Source organism: Dacryopinax primogenitus, assembly GCF_000292625.1.
Source record: "Dacryopinax primogenitus strain DJM-731 SS1 chromosome Unknown DACRYscaffold_3, whole genome shotgun sequence".
Taxonomy (NCBI): Eukaryota; Fungi; Basidiomycota; class Dacrymycetes; order Dacrymycetales; family Dacrymycetaceae; genus Dacryopinax; species Dacryopinax primogenitus.
The window spans coordinates 721,074-743,989 of NW_024467200.1; the positions used below are offsets into that span (position 1 = coordinate 721,074).

At 53.1% G+C, this 22,916-nt stretch overlaps 11 protein-coding genes across 11 annotated transcripts; 6 read left to right on the forward strand and 5 right to left on the reverse strand.

Moving 5' to 3' along the window:
- The first annotated feature begins 246 nt into the window (after window positions 1–246).
- On the forward strand, window positions 247–684 carry DACRYDRAFT_20417 (uncharacterized protein). The gene has a single exon (XM_040771925.1). It carries the CDS (start codon window positions 397–399, stop codon window positions 559–561), a length of 165 nt encoding a protein of 54 aa, XP_040631696.1. The 5' UTR covers window positions 247–396; the 3' UTR covers window positions 562–684.
- A 586-nt stretch (window positions 685–1,270) lies between these two features.
- On the forward strand, window positions 1,271–3,449 carry DACRYDRAFT_20418 (uncharacterized protein). The gene is made up of 3 exons (XM_040771926.1): window positions 1,271–1,501; window positions 1,555–1,853; window positions 1,907–3,449. The coding sequence occupies exons 1-3, from the start codon at window positions 1,286–1,288 to the stop codon at window positions 2,712–2,714; spliced, it is 1,323 nt and encodes a 440-aa protein (XP_040631697.1). The 5' UTR covers window positions 1,271–1,285; the 3' UTR covers window positions 2,715–3,449.
- Window positions 3,450–3,502: 53 nt separating this feature from the next.
- On the reverse strand, window positions 3,503–4,225 carry DACRYDRAFT_20419 (uncharacterized protein). The gene is made up of 2 exons (XM_040771927.1): window positions 4,076–4,225; window positions 3,503–3,896 (listed from the first exon to the last, which is right to left on the reverse strand). The coding sequence occupies exons 1-2, from the start codon at window positions 4,176–4,178 to the stop codon at window positions 3,634–3,636; spliced, it is 366 nt and encodes a 121-aa protein (XP_040631698.1). The 5' UTR covers window positions 4,179–4,225; the 3' UTR covers window positions 3,503–3,633.
- A 537-nt stretch (window positions 4,226–4,762) lies between these two features.
- Window positions 4,763–5,315, reverse strand: DACRYDRAFT_47326 (uncharacterized protein; the record flags this gene model as incomplete). Its single annotated transcript, XM_040774751.1, has 2 exons — window positions 4,763–5,056; window positions 5,112–5,315. Coding segments are annotated over 2 exons (498 nt in total), but the record flags the coding sequence as incomplete, so codon positions are not given.
- A 210-nt stretch (window positions 5,316–5,525) lies between these two features.
- Window positions 5,526–6,629, forward strand: DACRYDRAFT_47029 (uncharacterized protein; the record flags this gene model as incomplete). The annotated part of the gene is made up of 5 exons (XM_040774736.1): window positions 5,526–5,609; window positions 5,661–5,841; window positions 5,893–5,919; window positions 5,980–6,191; window positions 6,249–6,629. Coding segments are annotated over 5 exons (885 nt in total), but the record flags the coding sequence as incomplete, so codon positions are not given.
- A 94-nt stretch (window positions 6,630–6,723) lies between these two features.
- DACRYDRAFT_27555 (uncharacterized protein) lies at window positions 6,724–7,473 on the reverse strand (the record flags this gene model as incomplete). Its single annotated transcript, XM_040774295.1, has 1 exon — window positions 6,724–7,473. A coding segment is annotated over one exon (750 nt), but the record flags the coding sequence as incomplete, so codon positions are not given.
- A 450-nt stretch (window positions 7,474–7,923) lies between these two features.
- DACRYDRAFT_13947 (general substrate transporter) lies at window positions 7,924–9,797 on the reverse strand (the record flags this gene model as incomplete). Its single annotated transcript, XM_040771008.1, has 7 exons — window positions 7,924–7,973; window positions 8,089–8,167; window positions 8,212–8,589; window positions 8,625–8,755; window positions 8,820–9,074; window positions 9,121–9,252; window positions 9,356–9,797. 7 exons carry the CDS (start codon window positions 9,795–9,797, stop codon window positions 7,924–7,926), a joined length of 1,467 nt encoding a protein of 488 aa, XP_040631702.1.
- Window positions 9,798–10,301: 504 nt separating this feature from the next.
- Window positions 10,302–11,464, forward strand: DACRYDRAFT_20421 (cysteine proteinase). Its single transcript, XM_040771928.1, has 2 exons — window positions 10,302–10,559; window positions 10,619–11,464. The coding sequence occupies exons 1-2, from the start codon at window positions 10,378–10,380 to the stop codon at window positions 11,397–11,399; spliced, it is 963 nt and encodes a 320-aa protein (XP_040631703.1). The 5' UTR covers window positions 10,302–10,377; the 3' UTR covers window positions 11,400–11,464.
- A 357-nt stretch (window positions 11,465–11,821) lies between these two features.
- On the forward strand, window positions 11,822–19,547 carry DACRYDRAFT_114129 (uncharacterized protein). Its single transcript, XM_040769767.1, has 48 exons — window positions 11,822–12,483; window positions 12,537–12,617; window positions 12,668–12,810; window positions 12,862–13,018; window positions 13,070–13,299; window positions 13,349–13,373; window positions 13,421–13,464; window positions 13,510–13,597; window positions 13,659–13,722; window positions 13,773–13,789; window positions 13,838–13,913; window positions 13,962–14,115; window positions 14,170–14,213; window positions 14,263–14,562; window positions 14,615–14,635; window positions 14,680–14,907; window positions 14,954–14,972; window positions 15,023–15,061; window positions 15,113–15,143; window positions 15,189–15,290; window positions 15,342–15,689; window positions 15,739–15,807; window positions 15,857–15,880; window positions 15,933–16,169; window positions 16,228–16,298; window positions 16,358–16,363; window positions 16,410–16,460; window positions 16,517–16,601; window positions 16,653–16,713; window positions 16,766–16,826; window positions 16,876–17,106; window positions 17,153–17,262; window positions 17,312–17,319; window positions 17,377–17,412; window positions 17,461–17,493; window positions 17,546–17,709; window positions 17,762–17,900; window positions 17,953–17,968; window positions 18,018–18,045; window positions 18,099–18,417; window positions 18,467–18,493; window positions 18,543–18,573; window positions 18,621–18,674; window positions 18,722–18,764; window positions 18,810–19,048; window positions 19,098–19,127; window positions 19,174–19,473; window positions 19,523–19,547. The coding sequence occupies exons 1-45, from the start codon at window positions 11,836–11,838 to the stop codon at window positions 18,931–18,933; spliced, it is 4,887 nt and encodes a 1,628-aa protein (XP_040631704.1). The 5' UTR covers window positions 11,822–11,835; the 3' UTR covers window positions 18,934–19,048; window positions 19,098–19,127; window positions 19,174–19,473; window positions 19,523–19,547.
- A 68-nt stretch (window positions 19,548–19,615) lies between these two features.
- On the reverse strand, window positions 19,616–20,507 carry DACRYDRAFT_47534 (uncharacterized protein; the record flags this gene model as incomplete). Its single annotated transcript, XM_040774763.1, has 4 exons — window positions 19,616–19,744; window positions 19,803–19,898; window positions 19,945–20,073; window positions 20,136–20,507. 4 exons carry the CDS (start codon window positions 20,505–20,507, stop codon window positions 19,616–19,618), a joined length of 726 nt encoding a protein of 241 aa, XP_040631705.1.
- A 176-nt stretch (window positions 20,508–20,683) lies between these two features.
- Window positions 20,684–22,615, forward strand: DACRYDRAFT_87050 (uncharacterized protein; the record flags this gene model as incomplete). The annotated part of the gene is made up of 7 exons (XM_040776796.1): window positions 20,684–20,716; window positions 20,776–20,914; window positions 20,972–21,145; window positions 21,195–21,407; window positions 21,459–21,565; window positions 21,625–21,837; window positions 22,607–22,615. The coding sequence occupies 7 exons, from the start codon at window positions 20,684–20,686 to the stop codon at window positions 22,613–22,615; spliced, it is 888 nt and encodes a 295-aa protein (XP_040631706.1).
- Window positions 22,616–22,916: the final 301 nt, after the last annotated feature.

Genomic DNA, 22,916 nt, shown 5'->3' on the forward strand with positions numbered 1-22,916 from the left:
TAAAACACGAAATACATAAATAGAAAACTGAGATGTAAGAAAGGAATAGCGCACTTTTCGATTGTGATATGTTGCAGACAATGGTAATTTTCAGAATTTGATGATGAAAAGGGCTGACAATCACACTTCGAGTCAGGGTAGACAAGCAAGAGAGTGACGGCCCGGCGATGTTACGTATCAATTGTTCTGTGGTTGTCTCCGCTGTTGATTCACGGTTGCCCTTTCGGCTCCCGACGGCGCCACGACAGCATCACCACACATTCCAGGGCATCAAGGGCAACGTTTCCATGTGAGAATCAATCATTCGTGGCTGCAAGAGGCCCCTGCGATGTGGGCTTGAGACCGGTTACCGTGTTGCTGTGGCAGAGATACACCAGAGCGCGACTTACATTAAATATGTCAGTCGCGACTGAAATGAACGGTTGTGGGGCGTGGTGCCGTAAGGACGATACAGCGCAGAATGACGGTTCCAAGGCTGTAATCACGTTGAGAACGTCGTACAACACTTCGACCTCGTCACACAAGCACACCCTTTCCCTCTCCTCTTCTTCTCCTTGGTGATAAAGATACGAATATCTTCGTCTCGTCACACCGTCTCTGTGGGCGGTTACCAGCTGCAAATTCTCACCTTCTGCAGAATGTTGGAGGCGCAGGTGATGATGCGAGAGAAGATGGAGATTCGCCGCCGAGAAATACGCTATCAATGATGGGGGCTTCGAGCGCAGGAAGATGAGGAGGAGAATGGGGATGAGACACGAGACCCCGAAACAGATGCGGTCCAATTTCCATAAAAGGCAGGAACGCGTCGAAAGAAAAGAAAGAAGCACAAGGCAAAAGCAAGCCGAAGTTCGGGGACGCGCGGTGACCGTTCGCAAAGACGGAGGCAAATCGGACAGTCCCCGGAATCAGATCACACGCGACTCATTCGGGGCGCGTCTCATGTAAAGAGAGGGGTCCCTCACCGTGTCTGTTCTCCCTCTCCCTTCCCCTGTCCCCCTCCCTCCGTCAGCACCGCCTCCCTCCCTCCTCCTCCTCCTCGACCTCCGCCTTCCTTCTACCCAGCTTCGACTTTTCTCTCCTCCTTTTCAACCCGTTGTATCAATTGTGCCTTTACCGAGCTTGACTTCTACTACTTTCCACAATCCACACCAGCGCTGTCCTTGGACGACTCCAGCAAACACACGTGCTTCGCGTCCAACCAGCAATGCCTATCTCTACGCGTTCCCAGACGCACGCTCTCAAACTCGACGTGTCCTCAACATCCTCCGTGTTACCCCCTAACCTTATGCTCTCCCCACACACTCCTATCCCCTCCGAACCGTATGGATTCTCGATGCTTCCTGTGCGCTACTCCCTCAGATCCATGAGGCGGCGTCGCAGTACGGACAGCTTCACCAGCTATGCCAGCGAAGAGTCTGGTCTCAGCGGCATCAGTGGGATGAGTTCCCTGGTACTCGAGCCCCCCGAATGGCAGGAGGAACATGAGAAGGTGCTGGGAAGGGTACGTGGCCCTGGATTGTGGCTATATGCGCGTCAATTCACCTTTTATCATAGGCTCTCGACTCCCTCCCCGACTATCTCACTACTCCCTACGTAGGGAATATCCCTCCTCCCAACCTGCTGCAGAACCTCGCCAAGGGCATCCTCAAGGATATGAAGGAGAACAAGACGGGCTGGCCGTACACGCTGGCACAGACCAGGGCCAAGCTGCGCGAGATCGCCGAAGTGAAAGCCCGCGAACTGAGAGAGCTGGGACGCGATCCTGAACGTGCAGATGGAGCCAACAAGCGATCCCTACACAGATCTGACAGTATGGACTTCCTGCCGATCAATGGGAAAGACCGTGTCGCAGCGTGAGTGGCCTATCGCATTATATCGGAGGCAAAAGCTGAATGTATGCGTCCAGTGCTTCTCGTCGAATGCAGCGCTTAGATCAGATTTTGGACCCCACCCTTCGCCCTCCTAACAGCTCACGCTCTAGCCGTCGTACAACTGCCGCAGCAGTGAACGAGGAGCCTCCTCAGACCATCACGATCACGTATCAAAGCCTTCCTCGACCACTAATTAGGACAAGGACGAACGTCGCACCCCTCGCACCTGTGACTCCTTCGGTTATCGATATCCCTCCCCCAAGTACTCCGGCACTTCGGCGTATGGCATCATCCACGGCGGTCTTTGAGCCAGCGGGTTCCGAACCTGCGACACTTCGGGCGCTGAAACGAGCTCCATCTTATGGAAGCAGTGCCGATGTTCCGGAAGGCAGTCCTGACGCGAATAACCCCACGAAGAAGAGGAAGACTGCTGCGAAGAAGACTCGTTCTCCCAGTTTTCTTGGTGGTCCTTTGCCCGGTCTCGCAGGATTGTTTCCCCCAGAATCCTCTTCGGCCGTCCTGATGTCGCCAGAGACGATCGTCACTCCCCACACTCCAGTGCGCAGGACTGTCGCTACACGCACGCGTTCCACACCTGCGGGCCCCCCCACCATCTCCCCTCAGTCGACTCCTGGGCGTGTCAGGACACGCTCCCAGACCAAGGCCGATGCGCATGCCGCCACCGCCGCACAAGAAGCATTCGAGCGCGAGTCGCAGAAATCAGCCGAACATGACAAAGAGAACACCCCGTCCCATTCACGCCGCTCCAGGACGGCTGTGCGTGCGAAGAAAGATCTTCCTCTTGACAGCCCTTTCGAAGAAATCAAGAGGGTTGTCGCTTGAGTTGATAAGACTTCCAAATCCACAGACCCAGTCACCCTCTGCTAGCAGGTACACGCTGTATACCACAATCAATCTGGCCCCTCCCCCGATAACCGATATCAATCGAATCAAGCTTCTGTTCAGTCTCGTCCAACTCACGTGCAATCATTCTCCCACATACAAAGGGTTCCATCGTTACAATTGCAATCATTCAAGCACGGCTGAAGCACCATTAATCCAGACTTCATTGCACACCACACTTCATGTCAAATACGTTTTGCGCTTGGTTTCTGGTATACCTCGGCAATTTTCGACCCATTCTTTTCCTGGTCCGCCTCTGCCGGCATTCGTAAAAGCTAAAGGGCGATGTACAGCAACTGTAGGCCTCGCGTCACCTTCCGAACTTGTATCCCTTCACCTTTCTGGTCCTTGTCCACGACAGAAGGACGCTGTGTGTGCACACAGACGCCGAGCGTCTCGTCACCCTCGCTGCACTTTTTCATTCACTGGTTCTCTCGTATTACTTGTATCATCAGGGTATTTGCCTTCGAACGTTCTTTTGTTGTTTCGCGCTCTTCACTTCTTGTCCATGCTTTTGCGGCACCACACGAGCATATACACGGATAAGCTCTTGTTACCGCCCCTGGTTACTTCTGTCTGACCACCTTCACTTCTCCATACCCACCCCCGTACTCTCCTTTTTATCAACACTTCCATCATGTTCACCGTCTGGCTGAGGCCGCCCATGTACCCACCCAGTAGCGCAAACTCGAATGAAAACAGGACATTTCATCTCGAGATCGTCGTCCATGGTGGTGAAAGGCTCTTATACATTAGCGTGCAAATATTGGTTACGCCTTGCACGGCGTGTATTTGCGCTTCTAGCGCTTTCGAGGACATCTCGCAGTCTCCACCGCTCTAGCCCATCCTCTCTTCCCACTCAGTGCGACCCCGGTGCCGTCCCATCAAGCTTATCCTGCAACTCCCTAATCTTCCTCACGATCTCGACATGTCGCTCCGCCTCCTCCGGGGGCACGCCCATCTGCTTACGCCTCTCTGCCGCTCGTTCCCAGGCGATCTCCTTCGCTTGAAGCCGCATGTCGCGCAGTTCTGCAAGGCGGGAATTCACTTTGAGCTCGAGGTGGGCGAGGCCGTACCCGCCCCAGCCGAAGGCGAACATGTAGGATGCGTGTGTCCATAGTTCTGCGCAGGAGGTCAGCATTGGAGTGTCTATCCGAAGTCGACAGAAGGGCGGTGGAATGTCCAGGTACGGAACAGGATGTCTTACACCCGTGCCAGCATTTGGCAGCCACTGCCAAATCATGTTGCGCTCGTAGCACATTCCACTCCGACCACGCGCCCCGGCGGTCAAAACCACCCACCATTCGGCTTCAACACCGGCCTATTCACAAGCCCCAGTTGCCACATCCTCACTGCCAAACCAAACAGGGCGCCCCCGATGATGTTGTTTAGGAAGAAGCCCATCTCGTTGGCTTGCTGTGGGGGGAGGAGATCCTCGAATTGGGAACGGGTGTGTGAGGGTTATCGAGGAGAGCAAGAGGGATGGAGGCAATTGCGGATCCTTTGGGTATGTCGGAGTTAGGGAGTGTGGTTATGGCCGACGATAGTGAAAGAATAAAATTATATGTATTCATACATTAGAAATACAGTTTCTTCACTTTACTTTGGTATAAAGAACAGATCCAGGTGCAGAGAATCCAATGGATGCGCAAAGAAAGCGTACAATCTTGCCAGAATAGACTATAGTGTCCTCCACTGGCGAGCAGTAAGGCTATTGTCCACCTGTTCAGTCCTCCTGGTATATAAAGACCAAGCTGCTGCCTTAAAGGAAGAGAGAGATTCCACGACGACAGGTACAAATAATGCGGTATGAATGTGCTGTTGTGGCAAGGCTGGTCGTCGTATTCGAATCCTCGGTCGTGCTGAGTGGTCCATGGAGAAGAGGACAGTGCTGTACTGTCATATGAACTCATAGCAATCTTCAAAATGCACAGATAAACTTACCTTTCCAAGTAGTATCCAGTGAATTATTCTTGCTTTTCGTTGTGTTACTCGTCCATATCCTGATCTTCATTATCCTCAACCTCGCCAACGTCCTCCCCATCAACAAGTTTCTTCCATTCCACCGCCGCCCTCTCCTTAGCCAGTTCCATATCTCTCTCAATGTCTGCCAGCTCCTTCTGGCGCCTTTCCACCACCTGGCCCTCGTCAGAGAGCAATATCATCAGCTTGAGGGAATGGACGATCGACAGGAGAGAATTGGCAGCGCGGACCATATTCTCCGCCCTCATCTCCGTCTCGAACGCTTCTTCGTACATCCGATGTTTATCTTTCTCCCCGACCTGTGCATTCTCTTTAGTTCTCAACACGGCCGTACTCTTGTATGAAGGAACGCACAACAGCCAACTCGACAAGATCCTGCATGCCCCCAACGAGCGTCTCCACCTCTGCGTCGACCCGCTTGTTCCACTCCTCCTCCACAGCATCGAGGTACTCTGCAGAGTTGAGCTTGTCGTCTACCCTGTGCTGGGCGGCGATGGTAGATGACAGGCCTGTGGGACGGATAGCGTCTGTTTCGAATTGCGTGCGTTGGGCCATCCTTGGTGGTGGTGGGAGGGAAAGGGACGGCGTGTAATTCTGAACTGCAATTTCTACCCTACTCTCTCCCAACCTGCCCGTCTCCCTCTCCTGCTCTCCAATGTCCCGCAACCGCACTAAACAGAGTCGAATCAACTATTTCAAGCGAGAAAAGGTGTGTCCAACCCATCCTCACCCAACTAGAACACCGTTCACCATTCCTAGCAGACAGGCATTACCAGTCCAGGAGTGTTCGTCACCTGCGTTCGAGGAAAAGAAAAACAGTCCGTAAGCGAACTATACGACGTCTTCGAAGCAGTGCGCCCCATATCTTCCTTGTGCGAGGCAATGGCTGACTCGGGTGGGCAGATCGCAGCAGATTTATGGCCCGAGACGACAGAGTCTACAACAGAAGTGTCAGACTCGGGGGAGAACGAACCTGACGCCAATGTCAATGCCAACACCGACGCCGACGTCGAGCTCAACATAGAAGCAGAGATAGCACGCGAACTTCAAGCACTTAAGCGGCCTAGGAAAGAGAAACGGTTCTGTGCGTCCATTGCATCTGTCCGTCACCAATGCACTAGCTGACGGGGAACAGCCAACGTTCACACAGAGACTCCCTGCCGTACGTCGTCCTCTTCTCTCTCCCAACCACCTGCTCACGTCCTACACATCCTCTATACAGTCCTATTCATCGCCTGCCGTCCCCCAATCTCCCCAACTCAACTATGCCATGCCTACCTCTCATCCCTCTCCTCCCAACCCCCGAGGACGCGCTACGTCAACCGCCTCATACCCGCTGAAGGTGTGTGCGCTGCCAATATTCCTGAGATCGTAGCTCTAGCGAGGAGGGTCATGAAAGGGACGTTTGATGCTGGGAGGGCGTATAAGGTGTGTGTGGGCCTACTCTACAAGGGTGGGTTGGCAGTACGGGTGAGCTTATATGTTGGATAGTTTAAGATCGAGCTCCCGATAATCAACAACACGAAGCTCTCGCGCGAAACGCTCATCCCCCCGCTCGCAGCGTGCGTCCCGGGGGAAGGGCACAGCGTCTCCCTCTCCCACCCTGAGCGTGTCATCCTCGTGCAAGTGTTCAAGGCCTGGTGCGGTGTGAGCGTGGTGAGCGAGTGGGAAGCATGGAGGAGGTGGAACGTTATGCTTCTTGGAGAGGAGAGGAGACTGGAGAGAGAGAAAGAGGAGAAGGGGAGAGAGGAGGAGATGGAGAGAGAGAGAGAGAAGATGCAGGCTGTGTGGGACGAGGACGAGGACGAAGAGGTGAGGGAGCCAGTGTTCAAGGAGGAACTGCAGACGATTGACGAGTCCGAAGGGGAGTAGCCGTTGCCGTTGCCGTTGCCGTCGTCCAAGCAAGCTGTATTCACCGAGTATAAATACCAAACATGTTCAACCCAATTTCCCAAGCACTCATCCACTCGGGGTATAACGTTCCCCCCGGCGTCCCCCGTGTACAGAAGGCGTCCGCAAACCCCTGGCCAGTAACAAGCAGCCAGCACCAAGCCCATATCGCCCCACCCGTGCCTGCTACCCGCTTCCCCGTGAGTTGCTCAAAGGACTGCTCGAGCGAGCAACCTACTCCTTGCAAGAGGAAGAACCCGATCGTCGCCCACCCACTCCCGCCCCGGCCCATACACCTCATCCCCGCTTCGTGCATCACCCCGCTCGCCAGGAAGGCACAGACCAGCGCACCCGTATCCCCTGCCAACGCCCGGCCGGGCCAGGAACATACGACGAATGGTCTGCGAAAGAGCTGGTGCCACCTGCGAGACCAGAACTGGGTGAGAGAGGTGAGTTCCCAAGGGCGGTCGAACACTGGCGGATAGAGCGAGGGGGGTGCGTGTAGTAGACCGACGAACAGCAGGGAGAGAAGAGTGTGGAGAGTGGATACGTAGGCGTAGATCGCTGTGCCTATTACCCCTGTTAGGGCGGTGCTGAATATGTAGCGGGGGATGAGGGGCAGAGAAGGGAAGAAGATGCTGCGTCCTTCTGGTGTTCCTAGGGGACCGAAGAGACGGACAAAGGTGCGCAGGGTGTCGAATGTGAGGAAGGTGAATATGAGGCACTTTGTACGATGCCAGAGGAATGCGCTGCGAGAAGTGGGATAAGGTGGAAGAGGACAGCGCTGACCGTAGGTGTGCTCTAACCCCCTCAGGTCGGCAAGCAGGGAGAATGTGTGCTGGACGTCTTCCTGCCAGGTGGGGGATGGTGAGGGGACACGCCGGCTGATAGGTACGAAGGAGTATTCGACGGATTTGATGAGCATGAGCGTTCCGCTTACACCTAGGAGTTGCTGGATGTCGTTAATGTTTGTGTACGATGTGAAGGAAAAGGAGGGGACGGACGTTGTAGATGTTCAGCCCTGGACTGTCAAAGTATACACTGGCATGACATCGGATGATAGTGAGTAGAGTGAAGGGGAGGAAGGCGACGTGCAGCCATGTTGGTGCACGGCGGACGTTGAGGAAGGCATGGAGGGCGACGAGCAGCTGTGCAGAGACGAGGTAGACGGCGGTGAGGGCAGTGAGTGGAATACGTGTAGTTGGAATGAGCTGATTGTAGATGTATATTGACCAGTTAAGTGTCATGTTGAGGGAATAGAATGAGAAAATATTGTCTACTTTCCATCATTTCGTGTAATTTTAGTTGTTCGTTCATCTCGGAAAACTGTACAGAAATAATACTTATCCGATACATTTATAAACATTTAGTAAAAAATACACAACCGACACTCACCCGACACATTACACTCTCTCAATCACCTCAGTTTCCCCTTTCTCACCTTCTTTTTCCTCCTCCAGAGGCGAGACAACCTCATCCCCGAACGTCCCATTAATCTCCTCCAGCGACAGCCCTTTAGTCTACACAATTCAACAGAGTCCCGCACTTCAATACTCGTACTCACCTCGGGGAAAACCCACCACATCACACCGATATTCACCGCCGTCATACATATAAAAAACACATAGTACCACCATCCAATCCTCGCCAGCGCGGTCGGAGCAGCATCGAGGTACGCGACAGTGGACAAAAACGTGCCAAGCATGGAGAACGCCATGCCCTGACTCCGGATATGCGTCGGGAAGATCTCGGAACAGTACACGTAGGACGTCGCGTCTATCCCCCCGGCGTAGAAGAAGATAAAGATGAAGATGAACACGACGCCCCAGGCGTTCCCGGCTTTGTTCGACGTGCCCGCGTATTGCGCCGTCATGGCGCTCTCGCAGGCTAGGCTGAGCATACACCCGCTCAGGCCAATGACTTCGCTGCTCAGAATGGAACACTGTAACGGGGAGAGGACGTACTTCACAGACGTACTCGGCCGAGGTAGTCCATTATGAACGACGCGAGGAAGTTGGCGGCAGCGGCGACAGTGACGTACCCCGCTCCGAGCATGAGGACCGTCGCTCCCGTATACCCAAGGTCTTCATACAGCAATACGATGTAATCTATATAAGCCCAGTCAGTGTTTCTGCGAAAGGAAAGGAAAGCACGAGCGCCGCGCATACGTACTGTAAACGACCATCGCCCCCGTCGTCTGCGCCGCATACTGAGTAAAGAACCCCATCCACATCCGTTTTCTATACGAAGGCTTGGTGACGACCTGCCACGGGCCCCCTCCGCGCTCCCACGCCGCTTGGTCGAGCAGCACTTGCTGGGACATCTGACGAAACTCGGCTTGGGCGTAACTTTGGTCGGGGTCGTTAGGTCGGCTGTGAAGACGGGAGATGATGGCCCAGGCTTCGGCTTGCCTGCCTTTGAGCAGTACTGTCTGGGTTGAGCGGCGAAACCGAGGGGAAGGGAGGGAACGTACGCCAACGAGGTGACTCTGGCACGCCGGGGCTGAAGAGGAGCAGTGCTGCTGGCCAGAGGCAGGAGACGGCTATAGGGAAGCGCCATTGGAAACTTAGGTTTGAGGAGTAGAACGTGCCCACGCCGACCCAGCCTGCAATCGCGTACCCAAGTACGATCCACGCGCCTGTATATCCAGTGCCCGGAGTAAGCGTTCGCTCTCCTGGGACGATGCGGGGAAGGGGAGGTTCGCGCACCGTGTTGCCCTACCAGGAGGCCCCTGGACGTGGGAGGCGACACCTCAGCTTGGAAGATCGGGATGAGGACAACCATCATTCCTATCCCCCACCCTGTCACAAACCTCGCGACGAGGAACATGGTCACGCCCACCGAGCCGGCCTGCAGCGCGCTCCCGACAATACATATTACTGCAGCGAGGTTCATCGTCTTCTTCCTCCCGTGGGCGTCGTTCATCCACCCTACTAGGAGAGCGCCGAACGTCCCTCCGGCAGAAAAGAGCCCATTGATAGCGCCCTCGATGGAGTTAGCGTACCCGGGATCGGTGTCTAGCCCGAAATAGTGTAGGAACCCGGGCTGGCCTAGCGTGTTGGAGGTCACGCTGAATGCGTAGCCGTAGGAGATCGAGCCGAGGGTGAGGATGAGGATGATGAGGATGTTGTAGGATGAGTAGTGGGCCATGGGCGGTAGGTGCGGGTTCGAGAGGCAGTATCACCAGGAGCAGCATCAGATTGTGTTCGGTGATATTTGTACATTGGGATGCCTGTGCGGTGGAGTGGGCACTCCACAGAAAGAAGAGAAGAGGTTGAAATTGATCGGGACGAGCAGCATTAGGATTAGCCGGCAGAGGCAGTCAACAGAAGTAGCACGTAGGTGTGTGCTGTCACGAAGCAGTTCAACCAGGGCATACATAGAAAGAGGATGTTCTCGCTGGCATCATGGACCGAGCTGGGAGGTTTGGGCACAGATTGGAGATCAATATCAAGGCACCCGTCGCTAGCATGTTCTTCGTTGGCGCTTATCCAGGTGCACAATACCAATAAAGTCCAGTTTAATACCTCTTTTAGATCTAGACTTGTTATATTCAAACTTGTTAGATTCAAATGCTGTGAAGATGGTGGTTGGTGGTTGAGCCACGCGTGACACTGTACGCGTCGGTATTGCACCGGCCACTTCAACCTGACCATGACAATGTCCTTCTGGGGTCGACGTCGAGCTTATCTCACTTCATGCTGGTTTAACTTCTGCTCTCTCAGTCAACATGATCATCGACAAAGTACCGTCGTACTACACTGAACAACAGCTCCGAGCATACCTGAAGAAAGCCGCTTATCCAGGCTTCGAGCTCGACTCTCCCTTGCCAGAACCGACGCTCGACACATTGAGCAAGGTCGTCCTACAGCATCTCTTCACCTACCCATTCGAGAATGCCGATATGCACTAGTATGTCCTTCCTCTCCCGTAACCTCGTCGCTCGTCGCTCAACGCTCACCGCCTGGAAGCTCCCAAGCGCATGTGATGAACGTCGAGCCCCAAGCGCTCTATCAGCGGTTCGTCGGCGATGGGAAAGGCGGCAGCTACTGTTTTGGCCAGAACGGGCTTTTGCTCGGCATGCTCCGAGCACTCGGATACCCAGCGTACGCCGCTGCTGCTCGAGCGAACGAGCTGCACATGTCGGACCCACACGCCCCGCCGAGGTATTCCCCACTAAACCATGCTTGTCTCCTTGTGCACCCCATCGACACCCCGATCCATCTCGTCGACACAGGCTTTGGAGGTACTGGCCTGATAGGCCCTATCGAGCTCAAACACGGTGCGACCCGGGAAGGCCCCGCAGCAGAAGAACATCGGATCCTCAAAGGTCACCCGCTAAATGCGGCCACGCGAGATCTCTCAGGCTGGACAGTCGAATGGCGTGGTGTGGACGCACCTTGGCGCCCTCTATTCCAGTTCTCGGAAGCTGAGCTATACCCAAACGACTACGAGGCGCTATCGTTCGCCTTCTGTGGTCGGGCGGATGGGTGCGGTCCTTTCTGGACAGACATCCTCTGTATGCGACCGTTCAGAGCGGAGGACGGGACGATCGGGAGGATGACGATGATGAATGGTGCGATTAAGAGACGGTTGAATGGCAAGTCGGAGGTGATGAAGCAGGTTACTACGGAGGAGGAACGCGTTGAGGCGCTGAAGAAGTATTTTGATATTTTGATTACTGAGGAAGATTCGGCTTTCATTCAAGGACACAGGGCGGAGATACAGGCGGTGCAATCTGTAACGGTCTGAGATCCAAGGTCGATTAAGAGCAGAGAATGATGTATAGATGCAATGACCAATGACAATATATATTGCTAAGGAGTGTACGTCTTTCCATGCGATCATGTAGATACCGTATACAAAGGTGAATGTAGCCTTGCGGACTCTTGTCCTCGTCCGCAGAAGATCAATTCGTCCGGATAACTTGTCCTCTTCGTCCGAAGAGGGGAAATGTCAATGGTCGTGTGAAGTGAGGGGACATCAAATGGTCGTTTATATATGTTTGTTGCGCCATGCGGTTCGGAAGCAGACAGAAGAAGAAGCAAGGGAATTCCCGATAAGGAATAATCCTCCCTTCTTCGTGTACCTTTCTTTCTCTTCTGTTCATGCGCTGTTCAAGTGCGCATTCTACCCCTCACGACATATAGACCATCGCCGTCTGGATGCATCTTGGACGGTCATTGTCATGAGCTTACTGGACCCCTTCCTGCGCGGTGTACTCGCATGTGTCCTTCCGTGCTCTGTGGTCTTGCTTTCTCTGCTCCTCTACGTGCCATGGCCAAGAGTTGTAGTGAAAGCTGCGCGATTCCTAGCATCACCCTTTGATCCTTTCATCACGCTCCCAGAAGCGAAGGCTATCCTGAGAGGCGAGCCTGTGGTTGCTGACGATGCCAATGCACGCGCTTCCCGTCCGCCTGTCTGGAAGACTATGCTTCTATCTCTTCCCGCTCTGGGAGAAACACTGGTACTGATCGCGATCGGAACATATAATATCGTTTTATGGCATCAACAGCAGGAAGAGTCACCGGTCTGGCGTATCGTATTTCCATTCGTGAAGGTGCTACCATGGCTCTACGCAACCCTCATTCCCGTCGTCCGCCCTCAAGCCACCGCACCCACCGATCTATTCATTCTGCATCTGACTTTTATCCTCACGGCTACGTTCAATCTCGGAGCACAACTATTCAACCTCAGCGCATATGGCATCCCTCTTCCGGTCTGGTGGATCTTCTCGCTTCAAGTGGCTGATCTGATCGCACCGATCCTGGCTCTGGGAGCCGTTCTGTCTATGCCGATCGCGTTGGCTGCGAACGACGAAGAACAGAAGGAGATTGTATGCGCATGTTTGGAGCTTGTAATTTTCTGGAATCGCTTACGCCGTAATAGGGAAAAACGATCTCTCCCGAGGACTACACCTCCCTGTATGGATGGATTACGTTCGCCTGGGTAGGGCCGTTGGTGTGGAAAGTTCGTGCTTTTCCTGTAGTCCGCCTCTCTTCTTCTCATCACGTAAACAGGGAAGGAATAAAACTCTGAAGGAAGAAGACGTATGGGATCTGAGCCCAACAGTAAAGTCCCAAGCCCTGTTCGAGAAATATCGTACAATCCGGAAGAGCTCGACCCTTCGAAGTCTAGCTGTGGCCAACTCCTTCGACCTCATGTACGGCTTGCGATCTTCATACACGTGAAATGAGCTGACTTGCGTGTATAGTGTGGATGCTATTTTGTCCTACATATCCTCGGCATGCTCATACGCCGGTCCGTTCTTCCTCAAGCGCATTCTGGACGCAATCGCGGACCCGACGCCCGAGTCACGCAGCATGGCATTCCTCTTCGCCGCGCTAGCTTTCCTAGCTGGTCTTACGAAAGTCAGTCACATTTCGATTAGCACGATTAGTGTGTCTGATCACATGTTGTAGACCGAGGTCGACCTTCAACATCTATGGAACGATAGGCGAATGTCAACTAGGTTGAAGGCAGAGCTCATGGCGGATATCTATGAGAAATCCCTCCGACGAAAGGATTTTTCTGGGGTGGCAAACAAGGAAGACCCGAAGCAGAAGGAGAAAGACCCCAGCGTCAAGACCCAGGCTGATGTGGGTAAGATTGTCCAGCTCATGAGTGGAGATGTTGAGAAGATATCGATTATGTATGTCTTTATGTACAAATCGTTGTTTTCGAACTCACGATTTACGCAGGGCTGTGTTCCTTTATAACATCTACGTACGTTGTCATCACTTTGCGCATACATTCATACCTGACGGGATCAGACTGCTCCATTTGAGATCGCCATCGCCCTGGTTTTCCTCTATCAGTGAGTTTATAGCCTATTTGTCGAACCTAGCTCACAGGCTGGTAGATTGCTCGGTTGGTCAGCATTCGCCGGAGTAGCCGTCCTCGTCATTGCGGCACCCCTGAATACGATCATGTCGAGGCGTATGATCAAAGTATGTCGTAATACAGGCCCTCTGCACGAACGTCTCTTGATAACATGGACTATTTGTCTAGCTTGCTACCGGCGTATCCGCTGCTCGTGACAAGCGAATGGGTGTATTGACGGAGCTGATCCAAGGTAAGCTCTTACACCGGCACCCCATTTCTCAAGGCTGATCTTGCGGCCAGCAATCAAGTTCATCAAGGTTTGTATAGAGAGAGAAACTGTAATAGGCGGTCTGACAGTACTACAGTTTTTCGCTTGGGAAAACCAGTGGATCGACAGAGCCATGAAAGCGCGTCAGGAAGAACTGAACTGGCTCGTCAAGAGTGAGTAGCCACGCCTCTTCGTTCAAACCGCACCTGAATGAGTTGCAGACTTCATCAATTCCCTCTTGTTCCGTGCTCTGTTTGCCAACGTACCTGCTCTGGTGTCTATTTGCAGTTTCTGGGTATTCGTAGCTCAAGGGCACGAGTTGACTGTATCTACTGCCTTCACCGCTATCGCTCTGTTCGACATGTTGCGTCAGCCGTAAGTGTCTCATCGCATGATCGTTGCGCAGCTTACCGATTGCAAATGCTGCAGTCTGAATCTTCTTCCGTACTTCGTCGTGCGATTCCTGGAAACTAGTAAGCAAGTCTAACGAGTTCCGAGATTTCTGGCCCACTGCTTCTATAGGTGTATCGTTTGTTCGCATAGACGCCTTCTTAGCTGAGCCAGATGTGTCGGATGACGTTTCCTCCTTCAAACGGCCGCCTCCAGAGTCAACTATCCCAATTGATGCCCGATTGGGAGCCGAGGAGGCAACTTTCAAATGGAACGAGAATGAAGAGGCCAAGAAGAAGGATGCACCGGGTGCCGAGGAACAAGTGAACGGAGCGGCCGAAGCTGTTTTCGAATTGTCGGACATCAATATCGTCTTCCCGATTGGCAAACTATCGGTTGTAACCGGGCCAACTGCCTCCGGAAAGACAGCTCGTATGCCTTGTTACTATCTGCGGCATACAGCTACTAATCCCCATGACCGTAGTTCTCATGGCTCTCCTTGGAGGTAGGAGTTTACTGGCGAAGGGGGCGTCTACTCACATGTTGTAGAAATGACAATGACGCGAGGAAAGCTACTTCTTCCAAAAGACCCTACACAGGTCGACGAGCACGGGCTGCGGAATTCCCTGAGCTATGCCGCTCAAACACCATGGTTGGAACAGCAGAGCATCAAAGATAACATCTTGTTTGGCAGTCCGCTTGACGCTGAGCGGTATGATGCCGTCATCAATGCATGCGCTTTGAAGCCAGACTTTGCAATGTTAGAAGATGGCGATCGTAAGCCCCTCTATCTATCCAGGTTCATTGTTCTGATAGGGAAAAGAAACCGAGATTGGCGCTAGGTATGTGGCAACATCCTACGACTTCACATATGAAACTGATCTCGGGTCAGGGGTGTGGCACTCTCCGGGGGGCAGAAGGCTCGCGTTGCGTAAGTTTACATCGGAGGGTGTGTTGGCAGCCTTGCTGATATGTGGGCCAGCCTTGCGCGAGCGGCTTACGCCCGAACTAAGGTAAGGTTGCTAGCAGAGTTATGGACTGCGCTGACATTATCGCAGACTGTCCTACTTGATGATCCATTGGCAGCTCTGGACAGCCATAGCGCCAGATACGTCTTTGAGCATCTTCTGCAAGGCCCACTCATGGAAAATCGCACTGTCGTATGTAACTATGTCACGAAGTTCTTGACCTCGCTCTAATATGGTTGATAGGTTCTCGTTACCCATCATGTCGATTTGGTTCTTCCTGCTGCTCACTATCTCGTTCGGATGCTTGATGGGCGCATTGATACCCAGGGCCAGACAAAGGAACTGCGAGAGAAGGGAATTTTGAGTCAAATTGTGGTAGAGGAAGCCGCCCAGGCCAAAGAGGAGGACAAGAAGGTTGAAGCTGCAGAACATAAAGATCCCGAATCAGAAGCTGTGGAAGGCAGCAAAGCGCCTAACGGAACCGCGCAAGCGCCTACACAGACAAAGAAAGCGAGGCGTCTTGTAGAGGAGGAAGCAAAAGCCGAAGGAAGTGTCGAGTGGCGGATATACAGAAGCTATCTACTTGCATCTGTAAGTCGTATGTCATCTGTGTTCCTTTGATTTGGCCTGATCTTGGAAGTCTATTGCAATTTGGGGACTGAACCTTGTATTCATTATACTTTTCCAAGGGCTGTCTATTTCTGAGAAGGTACGAATCCGGGAATCTAGGATTTATTCTATACTAACATACTTCCCAGTATTGGATCAAACTCTGGGGCCAGGTGAGCATGGGAATGACGGCATCAATCGAGTTGAGCTGATCATCTGTTCCAGCATTATAGCATCGATAGCGCTGCTCGGCACGTTGTTGCTTCAACCTCTGCCTGGGTCCCGAATACCGTGGAAGGATATATACCCAGCATCCAGGCCATCCAGCATGTTCTCTCCCCAATCCAAGGTGTCAGCGGTGATGTTAATACAACCGGCTTTTCACCTTCGGCATCGCCTCTAACGATGTTCAATCTTCCAAGCGCGCGCGATCATCCTTTCTTCTATATAGGGATCTATGCGGTACGTCTATCGGGTTCGTTGTTTGTATCATGTTGTTGATATACCTTTTTTGGAGTAGGCAATTGGCATGGGAGCTGCAAACACAGCTGTGGTGGACTGTATTTTCCAGACTGTTGCCGGTTATCGAGGGTAAGCCAACGTTCAGTCAACTGCTAGCAAATGTTAAATCGGACATGGCTCTGGTACAGATCCAAGTAAGGCATAAAACAACCAATTTATTGACTGACTTACCCGAGTCAGAGTACTCTTTGCACGACTTTTGAAGACCGTCGTTCGTGCCCCTATTCGATGGTACATTTGGCCTCCTGGCATTGCTATATCGAGTGACTGATTGAACTACGGAATAGGTTCGACACGACGCCAACTGGTAGAATCTTGAATCGGTTCTCGCGTGATACGCAGACCATCGATACCGAGCTTCCTGGATCTCTTGTGGGTTCGATTTAGCCGCCGGAGTCATCCGCTGACTCTCCATTCAAACAGCGAGCATCTGTTGCCTTCCTAACTGCCTTCATTGCTGCCGTGCTCACTGTCGGTATCATTCGTAAGTATTGGAATACAATATATGCTCAGGGATACTGATCGGCATACATCAGTCCCTGCGTTCTTGTTGCCCGCACTTGTCATTGGCGTGACATATTATACGTTAACCGTTGGGCAAGTCCTTTCTTCTGGTATTGTGACCGAGGCTTACTCCAAGCAACAGATATCTGAGCACCAGCAGAGATCTTAGAAGAATGGAGTCCACCACTCGGTCTCCAATTTTCTCTGGTTTCGCGGACATGCTGGATGGAATCACAACAGTACGAGCCTTCTCAGCCGAGAAACGCTTCTTCCAGGCGTTGCATGCCAAAATCGACAAAACCCAGACATTCTTCTGGAATATGTGGATGTTGAATAGATGGCTTCTCGTTCGATTTGACAGCTTAGGTGCCTTGTGCGTACTTGTATTACACCGCACGACTTTTCCTGAGGCAGCTCAGGGCTGTATTTTTGACGACCCTTATCGCACTCTCCGGATGGATTGATGTTGGAATGGCGGGATTGACTATCACCCTTTCAATGACCTTTACCATGTCGGTATACTGGACTTGTGAGTTATCCTCCTCAAGGGATACAGGAGTGTTGACAACGAATCACAGGTCGCTTTTTCACGTAAGAGACTTTCTATGCAGAGATGCCGAGCGCTCAAATACAACGTGTTTTGTTCAGCCAACTGGAAATGGACCTAAATTCAGTCGAGGTGTGTCATGTCTCTTTCTTTTCACAATGATGTTCGAACCATGTTTAGCGAGTGGTTGAATATTGTGATCTTCCATCCGAGGTGAGTACAATTCGCCTTTCCTGCCATCCTAACGACACCAAACATATACCAGGCTCCACTTATCATCGAAGGTCACCGGCCCCCCGCGTTCTGGCCATCTAACTCTGATTCGGATCACTTCGTGTCGGTGGAAAATCTAGCAGTCGCCTATGCCGTAGAGCTAGAGCCGGTACTCCACGATATCTCATTCTCACTCGCAGCTAGAGAAAAGATTGGGTATGAAAAAGTTGCTCAGATTCAGCGTAAAAAGTTGTCTAAGTTTGAACAGGTTACTTGGACGAACGGGAAGCGGGAAGAGCACCTTGGCAATGAGTTTCCTTCGCTTCATTGATCCTCGGAAAGGGCGCATAATCGTGGACGGCATTGACATCACAACCATTGGATTGCAAGATCTCAGATCCAGGATAGTGAGTATCGCAATTGGTTTGTTTGCATATAGGCTGACTGGTGCCGGCGCAGACTTTCATTCCACAAGGTATGTTTGATGGCGTCTGTACTTGAACTGGGTCTCACGCAACAAACAGACGCCGTCCTCTTTTCTGGAACCATAAGGTATGCCATGAAGGGATTGTCTACAGGCATTGCAGATCTAATCTGTGCTCTAGAGATAACTTGGATCCTTTCGCTGACCACAGTGATGACGACTGTTGGGATGCATTGCGTCGTGTTCACCTGATCTCCGAGAGCCGTTATAACACTCGCCGAAGCTCGCAAGCTTCCTCCCGTGAACCATCCAGGCCGTCATCCCCGACAGCCGATGATACTTCAGTGGCTTCCGCTACAGTAGTAGCAGACGAAAGGGTGGTAATCACCCTTGAGACACAAGTCAGCGCCGGCGGGGCGAACTTCTCACAGGGGCAGAGGCAGCTGATCGCTTTGGCAAGAGCCCTGTTGAGGCAGAGCTCGATGATCATCATGGACGAGGTACGAGTGTCAGCACACGATATTCAGACAGGATTGAACCAGTTTCTAGGCAACTGCCAGTGTTGATTTCGAGACGGTGAGTAGCGGCGTTGAGAAACCGACCCTGTTAATGAACTTCATTCCAGGACTCGAAGATTCAGGCTACGATCCGCAATGGTATGCCTACATGATCCGAGTAGCCAACGTTGACTGACATTGCGTAGAATTCAGCAACTCTCTGCTGCTGACTATTGCCCATCGTATCAGGACCATCATCGGTGCGTTTCATACTCATATCAAGCTAGTAACTGCTGACAAGAGACAGACTACGACCGGTTGTTAGTCCTAGATGCGGGCAGGGTTGCCGAGTAAGTCACTGTACACAAGACGGACAGCGAGCTCACAGAGTTAAGGTTCGACACGCCCATCAACTTGCTGAACAAGGAGTCCGGCATCTTCAAGGATATGTGCCTCAAGAGCGGCACATATCAAGAGTTGTATGATGCCGCGGCGAAGAAGGGTGCGGAGCAAAAGTAGCTGACTCGTAGACCACTGCTGCAGTATATCATACATTGCATCTTCTTGGTAGTGGTACACGGTGGGGATAGCGATACATAGATGTTGTCTAGATTGGAAGTAGGTTTAACCCGTCCTGGCCCAATATCAGAAGCGCTGCATTGCCCGAAACATGTCATGCTTACCGACTTGAAAGCACACCAGGTCCCAGATAACTACTTGGGCTCAGTGAAGTTTCCCCAGGCCATGCAGCGAACTTACAGTGCTCCTCGACCTTAACACCTCTGCTATATAAACCTTCTGCTGGCCAGCCCTGGCGAGCTCCGTATCTGCAGGGAAAACCATCTTCGCCTCCGACAGCCAGAGCGTCGCGTCACTCAAGAAAGTGAACGTAGGTCCCAGCGCCGGTCTAGTACTAGTAGTGCTAAAAGCCGAAAGCTCGTTATGCGGTTCAGGCTCGGGATGGCGCATTCCTATCGCCAGCGCTGGCTGGGGGTTGGCCTCAGACTCGGAATTGGGGGACTGCTTGGGTCGACCGGCGAGGACGGAGTTGTTTATTATCTTAATTGACTACGTCAGGTGTGGAACGAGGCTATGAGGGGAGGCTTACGAGCACGGTGAGCGAGTATGAGCGGGCTAGGGCGTTGAGTTGCCTGAGAAAGGAAACCATGATCGCGTGTCCTGGGGTGATGTGAGCTGGGAGTTACTCCACGGGGAGGCGGGGTGGGGGACCTTGGGAGGAGACGCTGGAGATCTCTTTGGATAACAAGGGTGTGATAGCGTCTATGACGATGAACCTCGGTGTTGTGGTGTCGACGCGTTCCCCTCTTAGCTTCAGAGTGGAGCGTGTTAGAACGCATACATGCACCAGCAGCTCGGAAGGAGCTCACGTCTATCGATTGGCGGATATCGTCCAGCACCCCAAGCGCAGGGTCGACATCGAAGCACGTCGAGTACGCCAACCTGTCAAGCGCGTCCCCAACCCCCTAAACACATGAGCACCTCCGTATACACACACGCCGGGAGGCGCACCAGCCCGGGGAGGAGCCGCGTTACTGCCAGAGCGCGCTGGACGTTGAACGAGTTGGACGTGTCGATCCACAGGGCTTTGCCTTTCCGTTCGCTGCTCAGGTATCGGAGGACGATATGGAATGCCAAGAGCTGCAAGTCATCGAGGTATCCAGTGGTCAGCCTGAGTTGGGTGGAGTGGGAAAGCAGCTCACGGTCTTACACGATTCTCGTCCTCCGGAAAACTCGAGCACGCCGTACTGCCCAAACCCGCCCAGCAGCGCGTCCAACTCCGGGACTCCACAAAGACCTTCATACCTCTGAGCTTCAGTTCCCATAGCGAGCAAGTACGCTTCTTCCCCCGTCAGAGGGTGGGGAGCGACGAACTTGGACACGTCTTCCTTGAGCGCTGCGAACTCGGGAAAGGAGAGTGTTCCACCTGGGAGCCGAGCATACTGTTCTGACGTAGAAGTAGTGAAGAGGAGGTCGTCGGACGTCTTCAGCCCTGCTTCTTCTAGAGCGTCTGCGCAAGGGGAATAGTCATGCCCCTGCTTTGAGAGGGAGATGAGCGCTGCTCGTAGACGCATGGTAAGACGCGTACAAGGAAGGAACAAGCGCTCATCCCTTGTCCTTTCTTGTCAACATGCCTCCAGACGCACTGTTCGACGCAGTCTTCTACCTCGTAGCATGGACACATCTCGTCCTCTCCCCTTATACAAAAGTAGAAGAATCGTTCAACCTGCACGCAGCGCACGATATATTCATGTACGGCGTCCTTCCCTCCAGCCTGCAGAAAGTACGTTCAAGTTCATCCAACAATCCAACTCCAGGCTGGCTCATCGGCGCATGGTGTAGTACGACCATTTCCTATTCCCCGGTGTGGTGCCCCGGTCGTTCATAGGAAGTTTGTTTCTCGGAAGCGCGCTCTACCCCCTGGGATGGGCATGTAACGCCTTCGGGCTAATACAGAACAAGTTCGATCTCCAGGTGTACGGTTCGTCCCCCCAGCTCCTTAACCCGCCTCAGCGGAACACGCTAATCAACAACGCAGCAAGAGGCATCCTAGCGCTCGTCAACCTACGCAGCCTGTGCATGTTACGCAAGGAGACGAGCAACCGGTTTGGCTATACTGCAGGACTGTGGTTCACCGTCCTCTCTTGCACACAGTTTCATGTGCCGTTCTGGCTAAGCCGGACGCTGCCGAACATGTTCGCCTTCCCTCTTGGTACGTTTTGCTCGTCTCATGCTCATGTGGCGAGGCTGATGGGGAGCAGTAAACGTCGCGTCTGCGTTGCTCCTCCGCAAGTCCCGGGGAGGATCAGCGAGGAACTATCAGCGAGCCCTGGCGCTTGTCGTTCTAGCAACAACGATCTTCCGCGCTGAGCTGATCCTGCTGCTCCCCGGACTACTGGTCGAAGGACTTAGGAGAGGTGTCTCCTCGCAGAGGATATTCCTCACAGGTGCCATCTCCGGCTCTGTCGCGTTAGGCAAGTCTCCCTGCTTGGCTGGGGCGCGACGTTTAATGAATGACCTGGCAGTGGCGACAGTGTTGATCGATTCCTATTTCTGGCAGCAGTGGCCTCTGTGGCCCGAGTTCCAGGGAATATGGTTCAACGTCTTCGAAGGGAAGAGCCAAGAGTGGGGCGTGCGTCCCCCTCTACCCACACACACACGCACAAACGACTGACGACTGACATCGGCCAGGTCTCTCCCATACACGCGTACTTCACTTCCCACATCCCCAAGCTGCTGCTTGGCGCCCTCCCGCTCTCTCTTGTCGGACTCGTGGACTCCCAAGCACTGGAGATTCTCCAGCCTTGGATCGCTTACCTGAGCCTGATCTCCCTCCTGGGACATAAGGAATGGCGGTTCATCGTCTACGCCGTGCCGGTATTGAACGTTGCAGCTGCCCGAGGGGCGCAGATGCTGTCCGTTCCAGCTCGCTTACTCGCACGGGGGGAAGCTGACGCTCTGCAGGACACGGATACGCATCCCCGGTCTTTCGCTGCTCGTCAAGCTCGCTCTTGTCGGTCTTGTACTAGGCAATGTACTATCAACTATCGTCCTGAGCGGGATCTCGATACTCAACTACCCAGGAGGGAACGGGATGCGCCTCCTGCATGCCCTGGTTCCTGAAGTCTCGCGGGGTACTCCTCCCCCCCACCCCGCTTGTGTCCTAGCTGACTCGGGGTAGTAAACGTACATATCGACAACCTCGCCGCGCAGACCGGAGCATCCCTGTTCACTCAACTGCACGGAGAGCCGCATTTCCCCACGCGGCCACTCGTACCCTGGGAATACACCAAACAGAACGTGACGGGATCCGAGTGGGGGAGGTATAGTCATGCGCTGACGGAACAGCCTGGGGAGTTGAGGGCGAGAGGGTGGGTCGAGGTGGGGGTTGTGAGCGCTTTTGAGGGGTTGAGGATGCCTGGGATGGGGGATGTGAGGTGTGTGAGGGAGAGGGGGTGGGAGGGTGTGTGGGATGTGTTGGGGAGGACTGTGAGGGTTGAGGAGAGGATATGGGTTATGCAGAATAGGGGATAGTAAGCAGATATTGATGGATGTATGACGACATTCATGGACCTCGAGAAGAGGGAAAGAAGAACCCTGAACCCCGGAAGAGAGAGACGGAGATGTGGAGAAGTGAGAAGGGATTTCGTCGTTAAGGGAACACGTGGCAAAGCGGAGATGAACACGAGGTGGGTGGGTGGCAATTGTGGGTTGGATGTTGTTGTTGTTATTGTTGTTGTTGATGATGATGATGTTGACATTAATAATGCACAAAGGATAATAACTCAATTACATGTATGTTGATATGCTATTCATCGGAATAAAGACATATGATGAGATGGACCCTCTGTTCCCCTTTGAATGGAGTCAATGTATGCGCCCAGTTTGTGCCTTACACCCTGAAAGACCAAATTCCATTCTCCTCCTCTTCTTCTCTCTCTCCTCTCTTCTTCCCCTCATCCCCCGCCCTCATCCCCGCCCTG